We start from the raw sequence: 23720 nt of genomic DNA, 5'->3' as shown, positions 1-23720 counted from the left end.
TTTGAAGACTAGAAAACTTAAATAAACTAACTAACACGCAATCTAACTAACTAGCAGCTAAAACAAGTAATTACCACTAAGTTCAATTGTTCAGAGGACTTCTTTTTAGGTTCGACTCATTTGTTCCCATGGATGATTTTATAGTAAATATATATCGGATTAATTCTTCACTGGTTACCGATTAAGGTGATTAGATTCGCATTCGTTATTACTAATCCTTAGAAGACAGATTAATTCAAGCAATGGCCAGTTGTCTAAATTAATGAATTTCCTAGTTATTGATTCGGGTTAAGTAAGACTTGTAGTGGTTAATTAATTTGCTCATTCAATTAACCTCTTGCTGATGGTTCGTCATACAAGCTCACACATTAACTTACCTATCTTCTAATTAATTCTAGTTTCATGTTCGTTATTCCTAGACATATAACTATTTGGTCACATAAATCATATGAAATTAATAACTAAGAGATGTTCATACAACTTAATTAGTGATTTATTAATAGAAGAATAGTTATTATTAACATATCAGGTTCTTTAAAAAGCTTAACAAAACATAATCACCAATTAAATTTAATTCCAACCATAAAATCAATCCATGTTCACAAAATCATCTACCCTAAATAGAATAACAAAGGTTTAGTTCATAATTGCAGTGAACACAAACTCAAAAACGAAATTAAAGAGTTTAAACATGATTCAAATCAAAACATTACTAAGAATAAACTAAAATTGCCTTGATTCTCCTCATGATTGAATGTAGGGTTGATTCCTCTGCTTCTCACGACCTAACAACACATTCAATCATAATTTTGCCTCCTAGGGTTCCAGAGAAGTCCCCCATCTCGATCTATAAGTCTCTATTTATATTATTCTGGAAACAGAGGTGACTCGTCGAGTCCAGTGACCGACTCGGTGAGTCCGTTACTTATAACCCGTGTACGGCAAGGACTTCTAGAGCTTCGCGAATCTACGACACGACTTGTCGAGTAGCCTTCCCTACTCGTCGATTCCTTCTTGTTTTTGGCATTTTTCTTCCTTGTTTCCATTTTCGGACTTCCAATCGCTTCTCCCGCTAACTTTAGCTTCCGACCATATCTTTTGGACTGAAAATATAATTCCAACACTATTAAATATCTTTTGTCCATAAAATGTAAATAACTAGCCGAATAATGATAAAAATCTATACTAAATTCATAGCTAAATATGCACATGTCAAAATACCCCACAGTTGACTTTATCTTGCCTCCAAGCAAAACTGAATTTTAGCACACTAATATTGTATAAGATAATCCTAATCAAACCCAACCATTATACCAAGAATGCAACACATGCATTTGTGTCTAAAACTTTCCTAAGGACCCCCCTCAATTCTAAATACTAACAATCCTCATAAACACTCGCCCACTTCTTTCGAACAATGCTCATTTTATGCATCCCTCCGAATCCATCCGCATAAAACCTCCTAACCTCAAGGTAGTTTTGGTTGAGCAACCCAAGCATACATAAACTAGAAATTTACAATTCTTGATACCTTTATACAACTCTTTGGAATTCTTCACTCTTGATAATTTGACTTTTTATTTCTTTGAATTCACCATCTTTTGATTTTTTGGTATCTTTAACTTTTGACCTTTTGGGATTTTGATCTTTTATCTTCATACTTTAATCTTGATAGCTCCAAAAATTCTAACAACTTTTTATTGTAATTCCTTCTCTTTTTTTCATGTACTCTTTTTTTCCACTCAATACCTGCATGCTTAAGCAAGGGCGCTCAACTTCAACCCTTATTGGTTAAAAATAATAATTTTCCTGGATACATTTCTGGTACACGATGCTAAACGTATTGCATCCCTCAAACTAAGCGAGGTTGTGTTTTTGTTCCATGATTTCACTAGAATAAGGGAGGCCACAAATACATTATAATGTGTATAGGCTCAACTAAATATTTGGGTCTTCAATGAATCATCAAACACAATACTAGCATGATTCCTAATTTTCTAATAAAAATTTCTAATTTAGCTCTAGCAATTCTAATATTTTAGAATTTTTAACTAGTATAATCAACCTCCTACCCCACACTTAATTTATGCAATGTCCCCATTGCATATTATGCATGATAAAGAAAATAGCAAAATAAATAGGAATAAAATCCCCTGGGATAGTAGTTGTGAGGTTGATCTTCTTTATTTAAAGCTCCATCTTCAATCGACTTTAGTCATGGGAACAGCTCATCCATGTCTTGGGTGTCAAATCTCGTGTAGTTACCTCCAAATATGCAGGAAAGATTCTCAGAAATCCTCAATAATTGATCTCAAAGAAAACGCAGTAAAGTATACAAAATAGCATCAAATCAGCAGCTATAGAGGTGCAAAGATGAACGAATCGTCGAGTCAGCGAGACAACTCGCCGAGTCGTAGCGCGAAAAGCTAGAATTCGTGTAATTATATAGGGACTCGTCGAGTCTGGTAAATGAACTCGGCGAGTCCATCGCTGGGTGAAGAAAAAAACAGATTCTGCTCTATTTCAAACTCTTGGTATACTTCAAAAAGATATTCTTCTGTTCCTCAGTAATTACTCACTCTTTAACCCCTCTAGAACCAGACTAAATACTTAGACTTAATACTTCTCCCTTGCTTGACTCTCTTCATTTTCTCTGATTCTCTAGACCCTTTGCATGTATTCCCTAATTCAAACTATGAAAATAACCAAAACAAATATGAAATCAAACAACATAATTCAATTCCTATAGAAAAGTTTAAACACACCAAACAAACAACATACTAGCTTATCAACCTTAATAAGAAGGTCTCCACACACTCCCATTGGATGTATTATTGTCTTGTCGGCCTAGTTGATCTTCATGAGAATTTGTTTTGGAATGGGGAGGTTCAACTTTTGGAAGAAAGAATATGACATAATGTTAATACTTGCCACCAAATCGGTCAATGCTCGTGTAGTCATTATGTTCCCAAATTTGCAAGGCATAATTATGCTTCTTGGATCACCCCTCTTTTCTGGCAGTTCATTCAGCAATACTTCAGACACTTCTTCCATATTTTGTCTAGTAGTAAAGAGGCTCTAAAGCAAAGTTGTATACTTAGGTGTTTGAAGTATTGTTTCAACGAATGGAATATTTACTTGGAGGGTCTTTATATGCTCCATAAATCTTCTATAACCTTGAATATGATAATCAGGTACGACTCGGATCGGAAAGGGCAAAGGGAGCCTATAAGGTTTCAAAAGAGAACAGTTTTTCTCATCAGACCTCGGACTCGTCGAGTCCATGTTGCCGACTCGGCGAGTCGATTCGGGTTTGCTCGAATTCTAGTCAGTTGCCTCTTCTGTTTTCACCTTATTGGTTTTCTTTTGGATAGAGGTCAAAGGAATGATTTTTTTTCAGAATCAGTGGTTATTACATTTAGATGTGCCATTCTTGGATTTTGTTGGGTATTGCTAGAAAGTTCACCGGGTGCTCTTTGATTAATTTGTTGTGCAAGCCGAAGCAAATTTTGTTGATCTTTCATCATAGCTTGATGATCTTTAAGAATTATTCATTGCTCCTTCAATTCAATGTCAGTGTCATTGTGCCTCTTCTCGGATGCAACTACAAACCTTGTGAAAATTTCTTCCAAATTAGCTTTCTTTCCCATAACCGGTTCCTCCTTTTGATAGAAACCCCTTTCTTTTTTCTTGTATTGCTCCTCCTTTGCCTTGTTCTACTCATCATACGGGAGCCATTCCTTCTTGGGTTTCTACCAATTATCATCATATATCAATCACCACTTAAATAGCAAACTTGTGCTTTCCGGTTCCCGTTCTCATCCAAATCACAATATTTAGTGAGGTGAGGTCCTATATAATTCTCACATCCTACCCGGATAGCGTAGATGGATTGGTCCATCTTAGTCATTCTTTGATCTAAACTCTCTATTTTAGCCATCATTGCCGCCATGCTATCGTTAATAGTTTTCACCACCCCGACTTAGCTCATTCCTTGGGTTATGATATTCTCTAGAGTGCTTAGAGAATTCTTCAATTAGTTCCTTTATTTCCGGGGGTGGCTTCTTTGTGAGAGGTCCCTCGAATCAAGGAGTTTCGTTGTGGTTACATTCACTCCATCATAGAAAATGAACACTTCTTGTTGACTATTTAGATCGTGATGTGGACAATTCCTTAGTGAACCTTTATATCTCTCCCATGCCTCATAAAAGGACTCTCCAGCTTGCTGTTCAAAGTTAGCTATGGCTTTCTTCAACTTGGCTATTTTTGAGGGAGGGCAAAATTGATCGATAAATTCTTCTTTCATCTTAGCCCATGTAGTGATGGATCCAAGAGGGAGTGACTTGAGCCAATCTTCCGCAACTCCTTTGAACGTGACGGGAAGCATACGAAGCAAAACAGTTTCACGAGGCACATTCGGAACATTGAAGTAATCGGCTACATCATTGACCTCGTCTAAATGCTTGTAAGCATCTTCGTGATCTTATCCATAGAAGTGAATCTCCTTAAGTTGAGCAGGTATGTGACCCATTAGCTCGAAAGTGGCTGTCGCGGGAATCACGGGTTGCACTAGTCCCAGGCCAGTATCATCATGTATCCTCTTCTTCCATTCTCCCATGGGGACTTCATCAATGTTATCCATGGGGTTAGCTAATTCGCCTTCAAATTTTCTCTCTTCCTCGGTTTCAGATTCTTCCCTTTCGGTTTCGTACTCGGTGTCCTCCTTTTTCGGGTCTTTGTCCACTAGTGAAGAGAAGTTGGATTCTCCTACTTTCTTGCCCTTTTTCTTACTAAATAGCTTTTAGATTCTTCAACGGTGAATTCTTAGATGTTGCGGTTTCTCCTACGTTCTTGCCCTTGTTTTTCCTTAGAGAGGATTCTGGGTCTTCGTATGGAGGAACTAGAGGTGTGTTGGATCCTCGGGTCATATAATGCCTGCAAACAAAACACGAAAAACGCGTAAAAAGAACAAAAATAAAATAAAATAACGGAACTGTGAAACAGTAACGTACTCGCCGAGTAGCTTCGATTGCACTCGGCGAGTTCAAAGCAGAAATAGAAAAAAAAAATACTTACTAACTTCTAAAAAAACAGAAAATTATTAAAACTTATCCTAATCACTAAATTACTTAAGAAGTAACATTGTGTAAGATAAATCTCACACAAAGGATCGATAAAATTATAAATTAATGTTAATTTTTGAACCGTTCCCCAGCAACGGCGCCAAAAACTTGATGTGTGTGGAATGCACTAGCTTTAAACCTACTTTTAATTATAAAATTAACACACAAAGGCAGTGGACCTATCAATTGTGGTGTAGCTAAATAAGTAGGGTATCGAACTCAGGGAACGGAAAATTAAAACTAATAACTAATATTATCTAAATACAAGTAAGAAAAGGAAAGGTTTTCTCTAGTTTTGCATGACTAGAAAACTTAAATAAACTAACTAACACACAATTTAACTAACTAGCAGCTAAAACAAGTAATTACCACTAAATTCAATGGTTAAGAGGACTTCTGTTTAGGTTCGACTCATTTGTTCCCATGGATGATTTTATAGTAAATATATATCAGATTAATTCTTCATTGGTTACCGATTAAGGTGATTAGATTCGCATTCGTTATTAGTAATCCTTAGTAGACAGATTAATTCAAGCAATGACTAGTTGTCTAAATTAATGAATTTCCTAGTTATTGATTCGGGTTAAGTAAGACTTGTAGTGGTTAATTAATTTGGTCATTCAATTAACCTTTTGTTGATGGTTCGTCATACAAGCTCACACATTAACTTACCTATCTTCTAATTAATTCTAGTTTCACGTTCGTTATTCCTAGACATATAACTATGTGGTCACATAAATCATATGAAATTAATAACTAAGAGATGTCCATACAACTTAATTACTGATTTATTAACAGAAGAATAGTAATTATTAACATATAAGATTCTTTAACAAGCTTAACAAAACATAATCACCAATTAAAATTAATTCCAACCATGAAATCAATCCATGTTCACAAAATGATCTACCCTAAATAGAATAAAAAAGGTTTAGTTCATTATTGCAGTGAACACAAACTCAAAAATTAAATTAAAGAGTTTAAACATGATTCAAATCAAAAGATTACTAAGAATAAACTAAAATTGCCTTGATTCTCCTCAACATTGAATGTAGGGTTGATTCCTCTGCTTCTCACGACCTAACAGCACCTTCAATTGTAATTTTTCCTCCTAGAGTTCCAGATAAGTCCCCCATCTTGATCTCCAAGTCTCTATTTATATTATTCTGGAAACAGAGGTGAATCGTCGAGTCTAGTGACTGACTCGGTGAGTCCGTTACTTATAACCCGTGTACGGCAAGGACTTCTAGAGCTTCGCGAATCTTCGATACGACTCGTCGAGTAGCCGTCCCTACTCGCCGAGTCCTTCTTGTATTTGGCATTTTTCTTCCTTGTTTCCATTTCCGGACTTCCAATCGCTTCTCCTGCTTCCTTTAGCTTCCGAGCATATCTTTTGGACTGAAAATATAATTCCAACACTATTAAGTATCTTTTGTCCATAAAATGTAAATAAATATCCGAATAATGATAAAAATCTATACTAAATCCATAGCTAAATATGCACATATAAATAGTAAATTGATTGAAAATGTTTATCAATCCTTTTCCCTAAAACAACACCCACAACATAATCACTTGCATCACACATTAGCTCAAAAGGAAAATTCCAATTTGGTGCTATCACGATAGGAGTAGTGGTTAACCTTTCCTTTAATAAATGAAATTCTTCATGACATCCGTTGGAAAAATCAAATGGGGTATCCTTCAAGAGTAATTGAGTAAGATGCCTAGTAATCTTTGAAAAATCTTTAATGAAGCGACGATAAAATCACGCGTGGCCAAGAAAACTCCTTACCCCTTTTACATTATTTGAAGGGGGTAGCTTAGCTATTGTTTCCACTTTTGCTCTATCCACTTCTATCCCTTTCCTTGAAACCTTGTGACCCAACACAATTCCTTCTTTCACCATGAAGTGACACTTTTCCCAATTAAGTACAAGGTTTGTCTTTTCACATCTAGCCAACATCAAGTCCAAATTAGATAAGCAATCTTCAAAAGATGACCCGAACACCAAGAAATCATCCATAAAGACCTTCATAAACTTCTCTATCATATCATGAAAGATGACCATCATGCACCTTTGGAAAGTAGTTGGTGCATTGCATAACCCATAAGGCATGCGTCCATATGCAAATGTTCCACTTGGGCATGTAAAAGTGGTTTTCTCTTGGTCCTGGGGGTCGATTGGAATTTGAAAATACCCCGAAAACCCATCAAGAAAACAATAATATAAAAGGCCTGAGAGTCTTTCGAGCATTTGATCAATAAATGGTAAAGGAAAGTGATCCTTGCATGTGGCATCATTCAGCTTTCTATAATCTATGAAAACTCGCCACCCGATCACCGTTCTTGTTGGAATTAATTCATTATTCTCATTGGCCACCATCGTCATGCCTCCCTTTTTAGGTACCACTTGCACTGGGCTTGCCCACGGGCTATCGGAGATTGAGTAAATGATTTCGGCATCGAGTAGTTTAACCACCTCTTTTTTTTACAACTTCTTGCATGTTCAGGTTAAGTCTTCTTTGGCGTTGAACTACAGGTTTAACTCAATGCTATAACAACTTGCCTCTTCTTCAATACACCCATAAGACTTTCTTTCTCATGCTTGGCCAAATCAGCAGCTATAATTACAGGTTTTTTTTGCCATCTTCAAGAAACGCGTACTCCAAGTCATCTGGTAGTGCTTTAAGTTCAGTTTTTGCATTCTGAATGTTGAACACATCGAGTCCAGTGAGGGGACTCGTCGAGTCCTTTGTAAATTCTGCGACTGATCGGGTTTCTTCAGACAAACTCGTCGAGTCGGTCGAGGCTACTCGGCGAGTCGGGTGTTCTGCACTTCTAATTAGATCATTATACTCAGCTTCCTCGAGCAGTCTTTCTATTTCCAGCCGACCTCTTTCCGCATCAAATTCTTCTTCATGTGTGACGGTGGACTTGTTTGGCTCATCTTCGTTCCATTTCCTCCATTAACTCTTCCAACATGTCAACTAAAAATGTTGTGTCATCGCTATTCCTCGGATGTTTCATCGCTTGATCAACCCCAAAAGTAACTGACTCGTCTCCTACCCGAAGGGTAAGTTTAGAATCTCGCATGTCAACTATAGCACTTGCGGTGTTAAGAAAAGGTCTTCCAAGTATGATCGGGACTTGAGGATCCACTTCCATGTCTAAAACTATAAAATCCGCGGGAAACACGAACTTATCAACCTTCACCAATAGATCTTCACATATTCCTCTTGAGAATGTGACCGTTTTATTTGCTATGTGAATCGCCATTCGAATTGGCCTTGGCTCTGGATGATCTAATTTCTTGAAAAATGAGTATGGCATGAGATTTACAATTGCCCCTGAATCAGCAAATGCATAAATGGTAGCTAAGTTTCCGAATTGGCAAGGCAATGTTAAGCTTCCTAGATCACCCTTCTTCTTAGGTAGTTTGTTCAACATGGCAGCCGAACAATTCTCATTTAGGACCACTTTCTTCACCTCTTCCATCTTCTTATTTCGGCATTTGTACAACCGCCTCTATGAATGGCATATTAATCTGGAGAGCCTTTATGCATTCCAGAAACTTCTGGTAGTCAACTTCATTCTTTTTTTGTCTAGCTCGAGCAGGAAATGGAAGTGGAGGCTGATATAGATTAACAAGAGGCTGGCTTTTCTGTTCAGGTGGTGGACTTGTCGAGTCTGTAACGTCGACTCGGCGAGTCGAGTCAGGAATTTGTGATTCTTCATGTTCTGCTCCTTCCTCTTGCACCATCTTGGGGTCTTCTTGCTGAATAGGGTCCAGAGGAGTTATCATCTTCCCACTCCTAGTTGTCATGATATTTATATGTGCACATTTTGGGTTACTTTCGGTAATACTAGGAAGTCCACCCGATCGTCTCTCGTTTACTTGTTGTGCAAGTTGGCCCAACTACTTTTCTAAGCAAGGCTTGTTGATCTTTCATCATAATTTGGTGTTCTCTGAACATATTTTGTTGATCTTTGATTTCAACATCGGTATCATTATGTCTTTTCTCGGACGCGACCACGAATCTTGTAAGCATGTATTCTAAATCTGATTTCTTTTCATGTACCGGTTCCTCATTTTGATAAAAGCCTCTATCTTTTTGCTTGTATTTCTCCTCCCTTGTCTTTTTATATTCATCATATGGTAGCCATTCTTTCTTGGGTTTTCACCAATTATCATCATACCTATCTCCACTTGAATAGCACATTTGTACCTTTCGGTTCCCATTCTCATCAAGTTCACAATCTTTTGTAAGGTGGGCCCCTCTACAGTTTTCACATCCTACTCTAATAGCATGGACGGATTGGTTCATCTTATTCATTCTTCGGTCCATGCTTTCCAATTTTGCCATCATCATTGCCATGTCATCGGTAATAGAGTTCACCGCCCCTCGAGTCAAGTCATTTCTCGGGTTATGATATTCCCTAGAGTTCTTAAAGAATTCTTCAATTAGTTCTCTGATCACCGGGGGTGGCTTCTTTGTGAGAGGTCCTTGCGAATCAAGGAGTTGGCTTGTGGTCACATTCACTCCATCATAGAAAATGGGGACTTCTTGTTGGCGATTAAGATCATGATGTGGGCAATTCCATAGTAAACCTTTGTATCTCTCCTATGCCTCGTATAAGGATTCTCCAGCTTATTGCTCAAAGTTTGCTATGGCTTTCTTCAATTTGGCTATCTTTGAGGGACGACAAAATTGATCAATGAATTCTTCCTTCATTTTAGCCCATGTAGTGATGGATCCTGGAGGGAGTGATTTCAGCCAATCCTTTGCAGCACCCTTGAATGTGACTGGAAGCAATCGAAGTGACACGGTTTCACGAGGCACATTTGGAACATTAAAGTAATCAGCTACATCATTGACCTCATCCAAATTTTTGTAGGCGTCTTCGTGATCTTTCCCATAAAGGGGTATTTCCTTAAGTTGAGCAAGTATGCGGCCTTTTAGTTCGAAAGTGGCAGTAGTGGGAATGATGGGTTGCACAAGTCCCTAGCTGGTATCATCACGTATCCTCTTCTTCCATTCTCCCATGGGAACTTCATCAATGTTCCCCATGGTGTTAGCGGGTTCTCCTTCAAAGTTGCTTCCTTCTTCGGAGTTAATTTCGTAATTGTCCTCAAATTCAGATTCTTTTGTACTATCTTCAAAACTTTCTAATTTACTTCCTTTGCTTTTTTAACTGCTAGACTCTCTTGCCTTCTTGTCCTTTTTCTTCCTAAAAACAGATTTGAGGTCCTTGAATGGTGATTTTTTTGGCGGGTGATTGTCTTCAAGTACTTTATCCTTGTTTTTCCTAAGTGCGGATTCCGGGTCTTCAAATGGAGGGACCAAAGGTGTGTTGGATCCTTGGGTCATGTAAACCTGAAATCAAAACAAGAAACACACGTAAAAATAGAAAAAGTGAAATAAAACACGAAACTGGGAATTAGCTATGGTTAATTTTTATGGTAATGTAATGGATTAATTATTATTGGTTACCGACTATGGTGATTAGATTCACATTCGTTATTACCAATCCTTAGAAAATAAATTAATTTAAGCAGTGATCAAGTGATTAAACTAATAAATTCCCTAGTTTAATTATTTGGGTTAAATAAGACTTGTAATTAGCTAATTAAATTGGTGATTCAGTTAACCTCTTGTTGATGGTGTATCATACAAGCTCACACATTAACTTACCCATTCTCTAGTTAATCCTAGTTCCATGTTCACTATTCCTAGGCATACATCAATGTGTTCACAAAAATCATATGAGATAAGCAATTAAGAGATGTTCATGTAGCTTAATTACTTAGCAATTAATAGAAAATAGTTATGATTAGTTCATAAGGGCCTCTAACAACCTTAATTTAACAAAATTCACCACATAACAATTAATCAAAAGAGTAAATAAATCCATAAGAGCAAACTTGACTACCCTAAACAGAAACTAACGAAATTAGTTCATAATTACAGTATATGAAAACCTAAAAACGAATTCAAACAACTATTCAAAGGTAAAGTGGAAAATTAAACCTAAATTGCCTTAATCTTCTTAGAATGAAGGATTAGGGTTCTTCAATGTTTTCCATGTTTCCAAATACCTCCTTGATCAACAAGTAATTCCATCAAAGTTCCAAAGAGAGCCTCCATTCGGGTTTGTTGCTTCTATTTATAGATTTCTCAAAACAGGGGCTACTCGTCGAGTAGCCAACCGACTCGTTGATTCCCCTTAAAGAATCTGTGTACGGAAAGGAGTTTACGTATTGATTCGCGAACCTTCGTGTGTACTTGTTGAGTAGACATCCCTACTCGCCGAGTAGCTTCACAATTTAGCATTTTCTTCTTTCATCCATTCCCGAGCTTTTGATCGTATCTCCTGCTTCCTTTTGCTTCTGAGCTTCTCTTTTGGACTGAAAATACAATTTGAACACTATTAAGTATATTTTTGTCCATAATATGTAAATAATTAGCTAATAAATAATGAAAATCTATACTAAATATATAGCTAAATATGCACATATCAGTTGCCCTATGAAGGTGGATGAGGAGTTGCGCATTTCAGTTGACCATCGAGGAGGCTTAAGCAGCGCCAGACATTGTGGTTGGTACATATTTTATTTCCCTGCTCTAGATTTATCGTATTGCTTATGTGTATATTGTGTTTATGTATAGTGACCTTTTTGGTCAATGGTGTGTCGGTTCACGTTTTGTTCGATTCAGGTGCCACCTGATTGTTTGTATCTCTTGCGCTTAGCAAGAAGTTTCGGGATGCACCAAGAACCTTAAATTACCCACTTGAGGTGGAGATTATGGATGACCGTACTGTGAGTGCTGCGAAGGTGTATCGGGAATGTGTCCTGAATTTTCTTGGGGAAAGGTTTTGTGTTAATCTAGTCCCGATACCATTGCGAGGGCTGAAGGTGATTGTCGGGATGGACAGGTTGGGGGCCAATGGGGCCATGATGGATTGCGAGCGTCAGTTGGTAAGGGTTCGAACCCTATGTGGGGGAGAACTAGTTATTCATAGTGAGAGGGCATCACAGGGGCCAACCCTCTGTTCAGCTGCGAGAGCTAGGAGATTTTTACAACAGGGTTGTACGGGATTTCTGGCATATATCTCGGATACGAGGGATGAGACTACAACGTATGTAGGTAGTGTGATGGTTGTACAGGAGTTTCAGGATGTCTTTCCCGATGAGTTACCAGGAGTACCTCCAGAGAGGCCAGTGGAGTTTCACATTGATTTGGTGTCGGGTGTCGCTCCGATAGCGAAGGCACTGTACCGGCTAGCACCACCCAAGATGTCGGAGCTATCTATGCTGCTTCAGGAGTTGCTAGACCGAGGATTTATCCTTCCAAGCAGTTCCCCATGGGGAGCTCCGATCTTGTTCATCAAAAAGTAGGTTGGATCACACAAGATGTGCATTGATTATCGAGAGTTGAACAAGCTAACAGTGTAAAATCATTATCCGTTATCAAGGATTGATGATTTGTTCGATTAGTTTGTCACACCCCCGAACCAGGACGGCAGAAACATCCGGGGGTGGATGACATCATTGTATTGTATCATCACAACTGAATATAAATGGACATAGAAATCAGATGACATACATTAAGATTACAATCTCCATACAATTTGTAATTGTTCAAATGTTACACAAAAGTGACAGAATTGTAAAGTTCATAATGCAGCAAAATATCCAAAATCCATGGCTCGAGTATCTACTTACTGGTTTCCAGAGAATACAAGTCGTGTTGAAAAGAGTCAACATGGAATGTTGGTGAGTTCATAAGCATTTTTGTATGAAAATAGTTTGTATCTGCTTTGTTTGGCAAAAATGTTGTATGCTTCTGGAAAATCCAATATTTCCCATAAAAATGAATTGTTTGTTTGTTTCCAAAAACCATGTCTATTTGTATGCATGTTCCTTTGAATGTAAGTTCCCAGAAAATACCATATTTTCTGATCGTACGAAACTATAGTCTTAGACCCCAAGACTGGATTAATGTCAATAAAGTACTGAAATGGTGTGTAGTTTTATTATATATAAAACTAGTGAAGTGTAAGATTTTCCTAAATCAAGATAGTATTGTTAATCCCTATGTGAGTCATTATAACCATGCTTGATGTGACTGTTATTCTTGTCATGACATTCTTCAGGCGTCGGATGCGGTAAGATATTTGTCACCCTAGACTGACCCCGTCTAGCTGTAGCAAACAACTCAGGTATGGGGGTGTCAATCCCTGTATAGATCTATACATAATTATCTTGTTTTCCCTCCAGAAGACTCTGGTTATAACTACAGGACTTAGAGTGTACACTAGGTAGGTACGGTGAAGATAGTGTCTCACCAGAGCATTAACGGATTTACGTAAATTTCGAATTTGTTTATTGTATATTGAAATAACTTTACTAGTGTATATTCGTGACAAATGTTTTATGACACACATTTTACAGATCTTGATAACATTCTATTTATGACACGCGATTTACAGATTTCTTGACACACAGCTTATCACTTATGCAATATGAGTTTTATGACCGGCAGTTTATGACACGCAAGTTTTTCCGTCACAAAGCTGTTTTGTTAATCATTTCGGTTAAACTATTTTTTACAACATTTTATATAACTAGACTTAAGTGAATATGTCTAGTTGTAACATATTTTTCAAAAATCGTATATATTCTTAGGTTATAAACCATCCAAAAATGATGAAGACAAGTTTACGACTATTTTACTAATAATATTATTTTTAGTAAAATATCAAACTTAGTGTTTATGTTTAACATCCTTTTACCAGATTTTGCAAGTTTATAACACCAAATATATTGTTTAAGTTTAACCCAAATATGTCATGACTTTTGTAACACCAAAAATGATAAACTAAATATTTTATCCCAAAAATGATAAGCTAAATATTTTATCCAATACTAGTGTAAGTTTGTAAAAAAACGAGAGTATGTATATATCCAAAAGTAAACATGCATGGATATATACATACTATGATTTCGAAAATTTATGAGTGACCAACCCATGTTCACAAATTTTTATATAACAAATATGTTAATGAACATGTTCATCACGATTTTTATGAAGCCACATGTGATAAATACCTTTTTTACACAGGTATTTCAACACATAAATATGAAGCATGCAATTATCCAAAGGATAAATTTAATCTAGCAAACATAATGCTTGTAATCTTGAGTATATGATGTATCGACATATGATATTCAACATTATAAGCTCAAATTGTTAAATAACATGTAGGTGCATGCAAATATCCAATGGTTAAATGAATGTTGACCTGTATTCCTCCTACCCCCCCCCCCCCCCCCCCCCCCCCCCCGCGAAAAGTATGAAAAACATGAAAATAGTGGGTTATGAAGCTCACCTTGTAGATTTTGTGAGTTATAGGAAGAAGAAGAAAAAGTTGTTGAGCCTATCTTTGAAGTGTTGGATTAATGTCTAAGTCAGTAAACCATATTTGGTATATACTTGACCCGAGTGTGCATGGTCCTTTTGGGTTGCCTTCACCAAAGCAACTTGACAAGGTAATTTGATATGAGAGAGGAGATATTATGATTTATTAATATATTATAAGAATAATATATTAAAGGAGAAATCATATTTATTTGATTAGTATTAGTCATGAATTAATTAGGAATTAATTTGGTGACTAAAAGAGACAAATTAAATAAAGGGGTATAAACTGTCAATTGTGTGATAGTTGAGTTTTGGGCTAGGAAACCTAATGGACTAAGGGGGAACGAAATTATGATGAAGGATCATCATATTTTCATCCAAGGCCTCATTCCATAAGGTTTCTTGGGCTGCTTGGTGGCTAAGCTGTCCATTAGGGTTTTGACTAAAACCCTAGTACCCTATACTATAAATACATGCCCTATGCTTCAATTTAAGGCCACTTGATTCCAAGGGAACCCTAGGTCCGAAATTAGCATCATTCCCTTCTCTCTCTTAGTTGCCTTCTTGCTTCAAGGTGTTTGTGAGCCATTAGAGGCACTACAATTGTGGTGCTTGCTTTCAAGAGTTCTAGAGAGTTCAAGAGATCAAGGAAACTAGTTGTTATTGCTATATAACAACAAAGGTATGTTTTCTACACTTCTATGTAAATTTCGAAAATTATAGAAGCATGCTAGGGTTTATTTTGTGTTCATAAAGTTGTATGTCTTATGGTGAAAACATAGATCCAAACTAGGGTTGCATGCACACATAGGATTGTTTGTATAAAACCTAACAGTGGTATCAGAGCCATTGGTTTTTTGTTTTCAATTGGATTTGATGCATATTATGAACTTGACAAATTAGGGTTTATGGCAAGTAAACCCTAAGGCTTGGTGATTTTCGCAAATTAGGGTTGCCAAACCCTAGTTGGCGATTTTTTGATAGGGTTCTTGAAACCTTTTTGCCTAGCCTCCAAATTTCGAAATTAGGGTTATGAAACCCTAGGGATTTCGAAAATCCCTTGTCCCCATGATAAGGTCCCAAGATTTTAGGGATATGGATAATTCTATCTTTGTGATTATCAATTTAATTGTTTAAACTAGATAATTGAAGATCTTGTATTATCCTTTCCATATATTTAAAAATAAAAGGATTAAATAAATTAATAGTTTAATTTTATGATAATCCCTAAAGATTTAATATTTCAAATTAATTGTTTGATTTTGATAATTATTAAATCAAAGATTTTTGGTGTTTAAAATTTTAAATTAAGTAGCCTTAATTCCGAAAATTTTAAATACACATTAAGATACTAGTATTTTTGAAATGTTTTAAAATACACCCTTATACAATTATGATATTATAAGATTAATTATTATATATGTATAAGAATAAGCTAGTCTTATCGCTAGTAGGCCTCATTCACGAAGCCGGTCTATAAGGTGGGTATAAGGTTGCTGCCTATAAAATGGCGCTTAATGGATGTACACTCACATCTACCGTTTGCTTGACTGGTGGAGGGTCGTTAGCCGAACGGATAGGATAGGGCGTTTAATTCCTCATTAAAAGTATAATGGAAATATTAAAGTAACTACATTGTTTCACAAATTCCCACTCTTAGTTACTTTAGGGTAAAATGTGAAAATGATGCTAATCCATGGAATTACACTTCGTACCCTTGTCAAACGTTGATGGAGCGCGTGTGGTTAACCGGCACATCAATTTGGGGATGACATTGGTAGCGAAGGGTGACTCGATGTTTGTCATAGATCAATGGAGCGTGTGTGGTTCACCGGCACATTGATTAGGTGATAAAGACATTGAGTGCACCGCGTTGATTCGCATGGTTATTCACAAATTTGTTTGCGATCCTCGGCATCCCAGTCGCAAATTTGAAATGCATATCGAGATTTAAACATGCCATTGAAAAGTTCAATGAATCTCAAAGATCTAGGAGTTTTCAATACATTTAAAACCTAAATTGTTTTTTTTTGTTTTTCATGGTGAGAATTAGTGAATCGTCATTCACTTACCTTCAAATTATTTACTTTTAGAGTACGGCATCCCTTTCTAAGTTGTAAATAATGTTGTTGGATCCTAGCCCTAATTACTCATTTGGGTGTTTAATTAGGGATTCATTTCTAATCAAACTTTGTTCCTTTTCAGATGTCTACAAACAACAACAACAACGCTTCTGGGTCATTCTCGTTGATGAACTTGTGTCAGAAAGTGACATTTGATGGTTCAAACTTCACCGAGTGGATGAGGTATATCTGCATGATCACACGCTACGAGGACAAAGAATATGTCCTCGATGAAAAGCTTGAGAAGATCATCCCAGATGTTGCTACTCCTGAGGAATTGGCCGCCTTTGAGGCCCACGAGCGTGATGCCACGAAAGTTCACTGCATCATGCTGGCCACCATGAACCCCGAACTCCAAAAGTCCTATGAGGACATGTATCCATATGAAATGCATCAGGATTTGCTGGAAAGGTATCACCAGAGCGCGAGGCAAGAGCGCTATGAGATCATTACTACCATGATCACCGCTAAGATGGGGAGTGGAGAATCCCTAACCTCTCATTTGCAGAAAATGCAGAGGTATGTTGATCGTCTTCTCAAACTTAATGTTAAGTTTGATGAGGATTTGGCTATCGACATAATCCTCCACTCCTTGCCCTCCTGCTACAATCAGTTTAGGATGACCTACCATATGAATAAAGAGGAGGTCTCCTTGAGCAAGCTCCAAGGACTCTTGAGGACTGCTGAGAGCAACCTCAAAGACAAATCCGTTGCACCGTCCCCTGCTGTGGCCGCTCCTGTGATGGCAATAGGTCAAGGAAAGGGTAAAAAGAGGAAGGCTCCATGTAAGAGCCACCATAAGGGGAAACCCCGTGATGGTTCGTCCTCAAGTGGGACCAAAGTAGGCCCCGCTAGACCCTCTTTCGATCCTAAAGAAGCAGAGTGCTTCTATTGCCACCAAAAGGGCCACTGGAAGCGAAGCTGCCCACAATATCTGCAGGACATTAAAGATGGGAAGATCAAGCCCACATTTGCAGGTATGTATTCTATTAAATCTAATAACTCATCATTTGCTACTTCATGGGTTCTTGATACAGGATGTGGTTACCACATTTGTTCTGATTTGCAGGGCCTAAAAAGAAGTAGGGAAATGGAGCATGGGAAGATGAACCTGATTATGGGAAACAGAAGATCATCGCCTGTGACCAAAGTCGGTGTTTATTCTTTAGTGTTGAGTAATGGGTTAGGAATAGATTTAGAGAATTGCTGTTATTCGCCAGATATGGCAAGAAACATTATTTCTTTTCACGGGTTGTTTAGACAAGGTTTCAGATATTCTTTTGATAATAGTAATGGTTCTATTAATGTTTATTTGAATGGTGTCTTTTATTTCAATGCATTACCTTGTAATGGGATTTATGAATCTGTGATGATTGTTGATAATTTCGGAAATAATGTTTTGAATATTGATTCGTCTACTAGTCTAGACAAAGCATGCTTGTGGCACTGTCGCCTTGGCCATGTCAACAAGAAACGCATAGCCCAACTCCAAAAGGATGGAGTGTTGGAATCATTCGACCTTAGGGACGATGATACATGTGAATCTTGTTTACGTGGGAAGATGACCAAGTCACCCTTTACTGGCACTTGTGAAAGGGGTGAGGGTTTATTGGATCTCATACACACTGATGTGTGTGGGCCCTTTAGATCCACCACAAGGGATGCTTGCCGCTTCTACGTGACTTTTACAGATGATTATAGCATATATGGATATATCTACTTGATCAAGCAAAAGTCGGAAACTTTTGAAAAGTTCAAAGAGTTTAAGAGTGAAGTGGAGAATCAGCTGGGCAGGAAAATCAAGATGCTTCGGTCAGACCGAGGAGGAGAGTACCTAAGTCTTGAGTTTCACGACTATCTAAAAGAATGTGGAATCGTTTCACAATTGACGCCTCCGAGGACGCCACAATTGAATGGTGTGGCTGAGAGACGTAATCGGACCTTGTTGGACATGGTTCGTTCTATGATGAGTCGGACTTCGTTACCAATAGCTTTCTGGGGGTATGCCTTAGAGACTGCCGCCCGTATACTTAACTTAGTTCCCACTAAGAAGGTTTCCAGGACTCCTCACGAGATGTGGACAGGGAAGGCTCCCTCGTTGGCACATATTAAGGTTTGGGGTTGTGAGGCTTTCGTAAGACGAGAGACTCACGACAAACTTGAACCTCGTAGTGAGAAGTGTTATTTCATCGGCTATCCACAGAAGTCTTTTGGCTACCTTTTCTATAGACCGAGTGACAATGTTGTCTTCGTAGCTAGAAGAGGAGTTTTCCGAGAAAAGGAATTGATAGGCCAAGAAGACAGTGGGAGGCAAATTGAACTTGAAGAAATTCAAGATCAAAGCGATGAAGGAACCTCTGACACTGGCACTCAACTTGAGGAGGAAACTCCTGTTGAACCTGTTGACGTGTCCTTACCTCTTCGACGTTCCTCTAGGGCTAGTGTTCCACCCCAGTTTTATGGTTTTCATATTACTACTGAAGGGGATACGTTTATTAGTGATAGTACACTAGTAAATTTGGATGAACCTAGCAACTATAAGGAAGCCATGGCAGGCCCAGAGTCTGCAAAATGGAAAGAGGCTATGGACAGCGAGATTCAGTCCATGTACGACAACCAAGTTTGGAATTTGGTTGATAATGTACCAGGTCGTAAGACAGTCGGGTGCAAGTGGATCTTCAAGAAGAAGACGGACATGGATGGGAAAGTGCATACTTATAAAGCGCGATTGGTTGCGAAGGGCTTTACTCAAACTCCCGGAGTTGACTATGATGAGACCTTCTCACCAGTTGCGAAGATAAAGTCTATTAGGGTGATGCTTGCCATATCTGCGTTTCATGATTATGAAATATGGCAGATGGACGTAAAGACCGCTTTCCTTAATGGAAAGTTGGCTGAGGATGTCTACATGAATCAGCCAGAGGGTTTTGTCAATGTGAAGCATCTGAATAGAGTATGCAAGCTTGAGAGATCTATTTATGGATTGAAACAAGCATCTCGCAGATGGAATCTTTGTTTTGATGAGAAGGTTAAAGAGTTTGGCTTTCTGCGAAGCGAAGATGAATCTTGTGTATATGTCAAAGCCAGTGGGAGTATAATAAGCTTTCTCGTATTGTATGTCGACGACATACTACTTATAGGAAACGATGTCCCAACCTTGCAGGAGGTCAAGTCCTGGCTTGGGAAATGTTTCGCTATGAAGGACCTCGGAGAAGCTGCTTATATTCTGGGAATAAGAATAGTAAGAAACAGGGAAAAGAGACTGATAGGACTCAGTCAGGATACATACTTGGAAAAGGTGCTAAAGCGTTTTAGTATGGAAAATTCCAAGAAAGGGGAGTTGCCAATCCAAAGCAATACCAAGCTGAGTAAGACTCAGAGCCCGAGTACAGAGACAGAGATAGCTGATATGAGCCGAGTACCTTACGCTTCCGCAGTAGGCTCTATCATGTACGCTATGACTTGTACTCGCCCTGATGTGGCCTTCGCTTTAAGCATGGTCAGCAGATATCAGGGGAATCCTGGTAGAGCACATTGGATTGCAGTTAAGAATATTCTTAAGTACCTTTGGAGGACCAAGGAATGGTTTCTAGTCCTCGGTGGGAGTGATGACTTAAGGGTACGAGGGTACAGTGATGCTAGTTTTCAGACGGATCGGGATAACTTCCGATCGCAGTCGGGCTGGGTCTTTACCCTAAATGGAGGAGCAGTGACTTGGAAAAGTTCCAAACAAGAGACCGTAGCTGATTCAACGTGCGAATCAGAGTATATTGCGGCGAGCGAAGCGTCAAAGGAGGCTATATGGTTGAAGAACTTCATTGGAGACCTTGGAGTTGTGCCATCCATAAAGGAGCCCATGGAAATTTTCTGTGATAATGAAGGAGCGGTTGCCTTAACCAAGGAACCAAGGGATCATGGCAGATCTCGACATATCGACAGGAAATACCATTTTATTAGACATCGGGTAGAAGAGGGACTCCTCGTTGTGAAGAGGGTATCGTCAGAAGATAACCCAGCAGATCCCCTTACGAAGGGACTGAGTAGGGTCAAGCATTTTCAGCACGCTAGGAGCGTAGGGCTGAAGGACGATATTAGTTTAGATTAGATAGGTAGGAAACTTGTAATAGATAATGTCATACTCAACAATTGATGATTAAATAAAAGTGTGTTATTTATAAGAAAGTTTCTATCATGTGTTGATTATTTATCTATTTTTCCGATTTTTTGCATGTTTTGACTTCCTGAATAATGAGATTATTCGAACAGTCCACAATCGCTCATATGTTGGAAGTAGATATGAAGAAAGATTGTCATAAATTTGTTTGTAGATTGTCTGAAAAGTTTTAGACATAGCAAAGGTTTGCTGCAAAGTTTATGAGTGCTTATGAAATTAGTATTGAGCATTGGAACAGACCCACACTTGCTGGTATTACTTCATGAATGTCATCACAAGTGATCGCAAGATGATAATATCATATAATCTTTAAACCTAGAGATATGGTTATTGTTTGCTAGTTGATTATACATTGATAATGCGAAAACGCATCAGTAACTTGATGTCATAAAACGCATTATTGTGTATGGTTTAACTGGTAAATGATAAAGGCATATTAGTCGACGTTTTTCTGTTCCTTTTATTCTATGAGGATAAAAGCGATATCTCGGCCACTTGATGATTTGGTTTGACTTATGTGCCGGGCCCGGTCAAGATGAAGTTGATGTGTTCAACTGAGTTCTATGTCGAACGAATCAGAGATCAAGAAACAAAATGCTGTACGATAAGTATCGTTAGCATGATATCTAGAACAGAGGATTATACGATCCCTTATCTAAAGGATAAGTTATTGGTCAGAGTTGACAGCGGCTATTGAAAGCTACGATTGCCATCGGGTACGGAAGTAATACGTGAGATATAGTTACTAGACTTATCCAAGTGGGAGACTGTTGGATTAATGTCTAAGTCAGTAAACCATATTTGGTATATACTTGACCCGAGTGTGCATGGTCCTTTTGGGTTGCCTTCACCAAAGCAACTTGACAAGGTAATTTGATATGAGAGAGGAGATATTATGATTTATTAATATATTATAAGAATAATATATTAAAGGAGAAATCATATTTATTTGATTAGTATTAGTCATGAATTAATTAGGAATTAATTTGGTGACTAAAAGAGACAAATTAAATAAAGGGGTATAAACTGTCAATTGTGTGATAGTTGAGTTTTGGGCTAGGAAACCTAATGGACTAAGGGGGAACGAAATTATGATGAAGGATCATCATATTTTCATCCAAGGCCTCATTCCATAAGGTTTCTTGGGCTGCTTGGTGGCTAAGCTGTCCATTAGGGTTTTGACTGAAACCCTAGTACCCTATACTATAAATACATGCCCTATGCTTCAATTTAAGGCCACTTGATTCCAAGGGAACCCTAGGGCCGAAATTAGCATCATTCCCTTCTCTCTCTTAGTTGCCTTCTTGCTTCAAGGTGTTTGTGAGCCATTAGAGGCACTACAATTGTGGTGCTTGCTTTCAAGAGTTCTAGAGAGTTCAAGAGATCAAGGAAACTAGTTGTTATTGCTATATAACAACAAAGGTATGTTTTCTACACTTCTATGTAAATTTCGAAAATTATAGAAGCATGCTAGGGTTTATTTTGTGTTCATAAAGTTGTATGTCTTATGGTGAAAACATAGATCCAAACTAGGGTTGCATGCACACATAGGATTGTTTGTATAAAACCTAACATGAAGGTCACTCGAAAATGGGTGATGTTCTAAGAGGCTACACATGAAAATGGTGTGTAATTAGCATGAGTTCTAGCTTGAAGAGATGTAATAATACTTGGAGTTTACAAGAACACTTACCAAATTCTATGGACCACCTTGAAGATGTAGCTTCCTTTGGAAGTAGCACACTAAATTTTAGAGAAGAAATGAGAGAGAATTTGAGAGTAAACTTGAGTGAAAATGATTTTTGTGTGGGTGAGGGAGAGGGTTCAGCCGATACTATAAAGAGGAGGGGAAATGACAAGCTTGGTTGCGTGGTGGTCCATTATGTGTGGTGTATGGATGCATGGTGGTTAGTTAGGTGTTTTGCTTGGTTGCTCTTTGGTTAAAAGGGGTAAAGCTATTAAGTGGCAAGCCTTTTGATTTTATTTTCTCTATATTTTTTGTCTTGACCAACCCGAAATCCTATAGGGTTTTCAGCCAAAGAAGTTTCCTAAGGGGGTTTTCGGTTCTTGGGTGGCCGAAAACACCCTTTGTGCTTAATGGGTTTATGGTTTGGAGTATGTATGTGTTTTCAGACTTAATTAGGCCTAATAAGAGAGTTTTCGGTCTAATAAGGCCCAAAGGAAATGGGTTTTTGTCCTAGAGTGTTTGGGTCAAGGCCCAAAAATGATTGGGCTTAACTATTGGATCAAGTTTTGGGCTTACATGAGGCTATTTCAACTTGATTCTAAATATATGCACCTATGTATTCATATAACATTATAGTTTTAATGTCACTAATAAGAAGCAACAATGTTACATGGAGGAAATTGTTATGTACAAGCTTCCTAATCTCAGCCCTAAATTGCTAGTTGTGACACAATTACATGGTGCGTCTTGGTTTTCCATTATTGATCTTCGGTCAAGGTATCACCAGATGGGGATTTGGGAGGAGGATATACTAAAGACAACTTTTAGGACTCGGTATGGGCACTATGAGTTTGTGGTGATGCCATTTGGTCTCACCAATGCCCCAACAACGTTCATGGATCTCATGAACAAAGTGTGCAGACCGATGTTGGATCAGTCGGTGATCATTTTTATTGATGATATCCTGGTCTATTCTAAGACCAAGGAGCAACATGAGCAGCATCTGAGGGATGTATTGGAGATACTAAGGGCAGAGAGACTTTATGCCAAGTTCTCCAAATGTGATTTCTGGTTGCGAGAGGTACAATTTTTGGGATATATCATCAACTAGGAGGGCATTTCGTTTGATCCAGCCAAGGTTGAGGCAGTGATGCGGTGGGAAGTACCAAAGAATGCATATGAGAT

At 38.1% G+C, this 23720-nt stretch overlaps 1 protein-coding gene and 2 non-coding genes across 3 annotated transcripts; 2 read left to right on the top strand and 1 right to left on the bottom strand.

The window, feature by feature from the left end:
* Positions 1-4151: 4151 nt before the first annotated feature.
* Positions 4152-4258, top strand: LOC145044472 (small nucleolar RNA R71). Its single transcript, XR_013681422.1, has one exon. It is a non-coding gene; the product is annotated as a small nucleolar RNA R71 (small nucleolar RNA).
* Positions 4259-8069: 3811 nt separating this feature from the next.
* On the bottom strand, positions 8070-8621 carry LOC145039403 (uncharacterized). Its single transcript, XM_078987468.1, has one exon. The coding sequence runs from the start codon at positions 8619-8621 to the stop codon at positions 8070-8072; it is 552 nt and encodes a 183-aa protein (XP_078843594.1).
* Positions 8622-9704: 1083 nt separating this feature from the next.
* LOC145044439 (small nucleolar RNA R71) lies at positions 9705-9811 on the top strand. The gene has a single exon (XR_013681391.1). It is a non-coding gene; the product is annotated as a small nucleolar RNA R71 (small nucleolar RNA).
* The last annotated feature ends 13909 nt before the right edge of the window (positions 9812-23720 follow it).

The sequence above is a fragment of the Lactuca saligna genome, chromosome 4 (genome assembly GCF_052625555.1).
Source record: "Lactuca saligna cultivar CGN05327 chromosome 4, ASM5262555v1, whole genome shotgun sequence".
NCBI lineage: Eukaryota > Viridiplantae > Streptophyta > Magnoliopsida > Asterales > Asteraceae > Lactuca > Lactuca saligna.
This window is presented reverse-complemented; position numbering and strand designations above follow the sequence as displayed.